This window comes from Rhyacophila brunnea, unplaced genomic scaffold (assembly GCF_057557595.1).
Source record: "Rhyacophila brunnea isolate RB1 unplaced genomic scaffold, BYU_Rbru_1.0 scaffold_24, whole genome shotgun sequence".
Classification (NCBI taxonomy): domain Eukaryota; kingdom Metazoa; phylum Arthropoda; class Insecta; order Trichoptera; family Rhyacophilidae; genus Rhyacophila; species Rhyacophila brunnea.
Genome location: NW_028232904.1, coordinates 14,535,070 through 14,540,729, shown reverse-complemented (window position 1 = coordinate 14,540,729; position 5,660 = coordinate 14,535,070). Strand labels below are relative to the sequence as shown.

The following is a 5,660-nucleotide window of genomic DNA, read 5'->3' as shown; positions in this document are numbered from 1 at the left end:
AATTGAAAATTTGAAATTTTCATAGATTTTGATGCACCATTATCACAAACTAAAATTATATGAGGTAATAATAGATTAGGGTAGGTTAGATTAGGTTTGGTTTTGTCTAAAAAGAAAGTTGTAAAATCTCATGGCCACCTCTGCAGCACATTTACCAAAATATTTTCTAATGGAGAAATAAATGGTTTTTTCATAAAAATACCATAGACAATAAAAGTACTTGAAGTCATAGATAATATACGTACATAATCACACGTGTACTTTACACAAAAGAAGAAGAAGCTTTAAAATCACCTTTCAAATGGTTTTTAAATTTCGATATTATACGAAATACAAATTCGAACTCAAAATGGTGCGTGTTTATTACTGTGTAGGATTTGTCCTGGCAATATTAATTGCGAATGTCGCAAGCACGACTGAAGAGGACCACGGTGTTAAATATGCGGACAATTGCGAAGCCTGTAAAATATTAGCAATAGAATTAGAAATGAGACTTAAAGAGACCGGCAAGTCTCACGATGTTATCGAAATTGGTTACTCGGTCGACGATGTGAAGCCTAAAAAGCGCACGAAGTACGAGAAATCTGAACTGCGGCTTATCGAATCACTAGACGGAGTCTGCGAAAGAGTACTGGAGTATAATATACACAAAGAGAGGCAAGATAGCACGAGATTCGCGAAAGGAATGAGCGAAACGTTTAAAACTCTCCACGGGCTGGTCGGGAAAGGTGTCAAAGTCGAGCTCGGAATGCCTTACGAGCTGTGGGACAAGCCCTCCGTTGAAATCACAGCCATGAAGACCCAATGCGAGACATTGCTGGAGAAACACGAAGACGATATCGAAGATTGGTATTGGAATCATCAAGACATCATTTTGAAGGATTACCTCTGTAAAGATCGCGTGCTTTTGAATAAGGATGCAGCATGCTTGGACGAGAGATTGAAAGGCGAGACTGCCGCGAAACAAGAGTTATAGAGACATTTTACTTAAAGTGAATCCTCGATTTTACGTTATTTTGAAGAGACTTTTATTAAAAAACATATACTTAAATTGGTTTAAAGGCTATGTCAATGTGTTCTTTCACCATTTTGAGAATGTTCCTTTTCTTTTGAAACAACAATGTTTTTCTTTGCTGAGACTTTTGAACGGGCATAAAAAGAAACTTACGGTCGGAACAGATTGGGGGTCTTTTTACTGGTTCTCCGCCACCGGCCGCTGTCATCTGTCAGTGAGCGCAGTGTTGCCAACCGAACTATAATTATAGTACATTTTGGTTCGCGTACTATTCGAAAAGGTACATTTTCGTCCGCGTACTATTAAAAAAGTATAGTACGTCAAAAATACCACAATTTTTAATTTTTTTATTAATTGAATTCGCCGGTTTGGTTAGGGGTGTGAAGCGAGGGACGGTGTATAATAAAAATAATATAAGATCTCGGTGTGCGATATTAGTCTATGGACGTGGTTTTGCGTTGTATACCTACTCTAAAAAACTAACGTGACAGTTAATGACGGCGGCCGGTGTTAGCGTTTTTCGGTCGTAAGAGGTGTTATAATTAAGCAGGACATCGGAATATCTCGAATTCTCCGTTATGTTTATGTGACAAACAAAAAACTTTCATTTTATACACGTCCTATAATTTTTGCCGAAATACTATAATGGCTTGGACCGCGTACTATAATTTGATGATAAAAAGATAGCTAAAATTCAAAATGGCGACTGACGGAGAACCAGTAAAAAGCACCCAGATTGGGAACACATCATGCTACACTATGAAATGCCACGTGTGTGAAGTGACATAATAAATATCTGTTCACAATAGAAAATAGTAATATATGATGTCACTCCACTCAGGTAGCATTGTATCACGTAGCGTGTTCCCAATCCGTTACCGTAGTTAAACAATCGCGTTATATAACCTCGGTGTTCGGCACTGTAGACGTAACGTCTAAAAATAGAATGCACACATCTGTCTGGGATTCATTTCAACGATTGCATTGAATTGAATATGTCACTGTCATAAAAATGATACAGAGTATGGTATCTTTAACCCCTTTTCAGCCAGGGAAGTGCTTTTGGGAAAGTATTTCTTAAATAGATTACTGATTAGCGATGAAGACTATCCGGATAACGATAAATCTAGATAATCGAAAACTCATGCGAAAATCTTTTTAGTAGGTACCTACTTATTTTGAAATTTTTCCTTTTTTTCATTGAGGCTAATCAGTTGAGGCATGGTCTAAAAAGATCGTGGCTTGGCGATGCGCAGATTGTGCAAATGACGCGTGCTGAACGAAATATAATTTGTCCATACGTAAAGTTTTTTAGTCATCTTTACACGATTTTAGAATATTTTCATCCGACGCCATGACAAAACAAATCAACGTGCGGACACCTCGACTGTCCGTCTCCGATTGGCGACTAGTGAGAAATTTCGTCGCACCTACTGTTGAAAATTATTTGCCGTTTCACTGAAGTACGCTCTTAGATATTTTTCTGATAATCTTACGAAACTTCAAATAATGGAGGTTCTACTTAGGGATAGCAAAACCGGTATCACAATATTTTTGAATACCGAAATAATGGTATTAAAAATCTGACAATACTGATATATTTGGTATTGATAGTTGAAACAAAATGTATTAAATAACAAAAAAGGTTTAACAAGACTGTAATTTTTTGTTGTCAATTTACGCAATGTCTAGTTTACTTCTATTGCCCTTGGATGTCCTTGGCGAACAGCAATGACACGTGCAGATTTGCGAAATACATTCCCATTGTAGGTAGTTACTTCCTTAATTTTAAATTTATCATAATGTTTCGCCAGTCACTCGCGTCCTAAATCGTCCAGTGTTCGAATTTAGAACTAAGTTCATCACGGTATAAAAAGTATTGAATTATATATCAAATGTTCGCATGTGGCGCCCTCACTCAGTAGACAACTTAATATGCTAGTCGATCGAAGGATCGATGGTACATCCTTCATTCAGATTCTTGTGGCAGTGCAGGCTACTCATTTATGTGTTGGTATCGTGGCCGCAATGCCACAAGAATCTGTCCTTCCTCTACTGCTACTTTTAGTAACTGCATACATGCATCAGGGTTTTCGACTATAACTAAAATGGTGTGTTTTTACTTATGCGATCATTGGAACAGAATTGAATGTGTACTTTCAAATGATGGTGATTTTATTTGTGCGATGTTCACTAAAATAACAAAAAATATACTGTTTATAGTCGGACAGTGACATGGAATGAATATTTTTATATATTATTTTTATGTATAAATTGAAAATTATTAGAATAGGTATATTTTTTAACTTTAAGACATGTTTAGTGATGTAGAGGCGCCGACACATTAACTGATCACATTAAAATAACATTTAAGATTTTGTTATAATTTAATAATTATATGACTTAGTATGAACTGTTTCGAGGCCCCTTTTTTAAATCTTCAGACAAAATCGATTGTGTTCTCTGCGTCAAAGAAAATCACCACTAATTATTGTTGTCAACACCATCCTGTTAAGAATACAAAATATTATTTGTTTATTCCTAGTAATTATTAATAAATAAATTTAAGATAGCCATCTAGATAAACCTTTTTATAAATTTTAATATCATGTAAATAAAACTTTACTTATAAATCTTCCTTTCTTTATATCTCAAGTGTTTCCCAACCTTTTTAACATCATAGCACACTATTCAAAATGTTTGCAGCACACTGAACAACAAATATTAGTACTGTCCAACAAGAAAATTTAGGCGCAAGCCAAAGGCGCTGTCGTCGACTAAATGGGAGGAGCTTGTTAGTATATAATGGAAGTGCGGTTAAAAATGGGAGGAACTTGTTAGTTCACAGTTTTAACACGTAACCGAGAAGTTCTTGTTGGACAGTATCTATTTCAGTCTTTCTTCAAAAATTCTTGTTTGATATTTCAATACAAAATTTCGGGATTCGGGTGGAAAAATTATAGTTACACCTACATGGATGGGAATAGGACAACTGGGCGCCAGGACAATTGGGTGCCGCACTGTCAAATGAAATAAAAGAGACATTCGTTACGATTCTATACACAAAGTAGACGAGGAATTTTAATTAGTTTCTATCTACTACTTTATTTTGCTCTGAACATATTTTTTTTTTGCGGATTGAGAATTATGCCTGATATAAAAATAAAAGAACTCTCTTCTTGTTGGAACTTAAACATGCACAATTAAATCATTATTTACGTGTGCATGTTTAAATTCTCACCAAGTATTACATAATAATTGAAATATAAATAATATTATGCGCGGCATAAGCGTTAGACTATCACGCCGTGGGTCTCAGGTTTGAATCCTGGGTTTGGCAAGTACACATATTGTTTTTCAATTTGTGTGTGAGTCAGGGTATGGACCTAATAGGTTGAGCAAGTGGCTGACATCCATTTCTCGTAAAAAACAAAATCTGTTAATACAAACCTCTACTCTGTGGAGGCCCATATGATCCTATTAGGATCGGACATGGTCGAAAAAAAAAAAAAAAAATTTATTAACGTCTGTCTATTTACTGTCGAATTTTATTCAATTGCGTGGTGCCCAGTTGTCCGGGCGCCGAATCGTCCTAGACCCTGGATGAGCATACCTGAATTTGAATTTTGAATGAAAAAAAAACAATATAAAATATATGCATTTATTTAGTATAATTAGTATCAGTAACAATTATATTTTAATAAGCCATAAATAATAAATAATAGACATACTATTTAACTATTATTGTCCACTGACAATTTATTATATCCTTAAAATAAACCCAGTACGACGGGGCTAGGTTGTGTAGATAAGTAGTTTTATAACAATGTCAAGAAGTTATGAGTTAAATGTCAAATTATAATCGGTTGGTAGTCATTCGATGACCCGTGGTCGGAGTGAATTGATTAAATAACAAATCAACCTTCTCTACTTCTACAATGTCTTCTTGTTCGCAGCAAATTTTACATTTGTCATTCTAAATTTAAATTGTCAGATTTGATTAAATAATTTAATTAATGTAAATGTAATTCTCTTAAACTGTTTCACCACCGAAAGATAATTCGACTTTGTAAAAGTAAATGTTTTTAGTGAAATAAATAATAATAATAAAAATAAATAAAGTAAACGAAACTAACTTTTGGGCGAAAGAAAGAACATAGATATTAACACAGAACACCTGTCATGGCCTTTAAGTTCCAAGTGTACAGTTTTAGGCATTGTAAATTAGTTATCTCCGATAGGTTTATAGTCCGAAACAGTTGTCAACATAAATAACTCAATTTCATGTTTACACCAATCTCGGGATTGGTATTGGAAAGTACAAATCCTGGGATTAAAAATACTGTCACTGGAATTTACAATACCAAGATCATTGTTAAAAATAATAATCTGGAATTGAAAATTACGCCTGGTGTTGCAAACATTAGTCCTTAGTAACCTCCCATGGTGATATGTATTTAGATTATTTCAATTGTAAAGCTCAATGCGCATTGAAATTTGACGCAACACGAGCCCATAAATTATAAGCACCCATAATGCTGCAAATCTCTACAGCGCACACAGCCCCGATAGTGCTGCAACGCAAAACAGATAAATGCCATTGTACATCCGACAAAGAAACAGCGATTTTATACTTGCGATTAAG

General features: G+C 34.9%; 1 protein-coding gene across 1 annotated transcript; it reads left to right on the top strand.

Annotated features, from left to right (window-relative positions):
• The first annotated feature begins 253 nt into the window (after positions 1-253).
• Positions 254-3,650, top strand: CNPYb (FGF signaling regulator protein canopy b). Its single transcript, XM_085951241.1, has one exon. The coding sequence runs from the start codon at positions 302-304 to the stop codon at positions 974-976; it is 675 nt and encodes a 224-aa protein (XP_085807367.1). The 5' UTR covers positions 254-301; the 3' UTR covers positions 977-3,650.
• The last annotated feature ends 2,010 nt before the right edge of the window (positions 3,651-5,660 follow it).

Coding starts and splice junctions, on each gene's coding strand:
- CNPYb (XM_085951241.1), top strand. CDS start 302: ATGGTTTTTAAATTTCGATATTATACGAAATACAAATTCGAACTCAAA.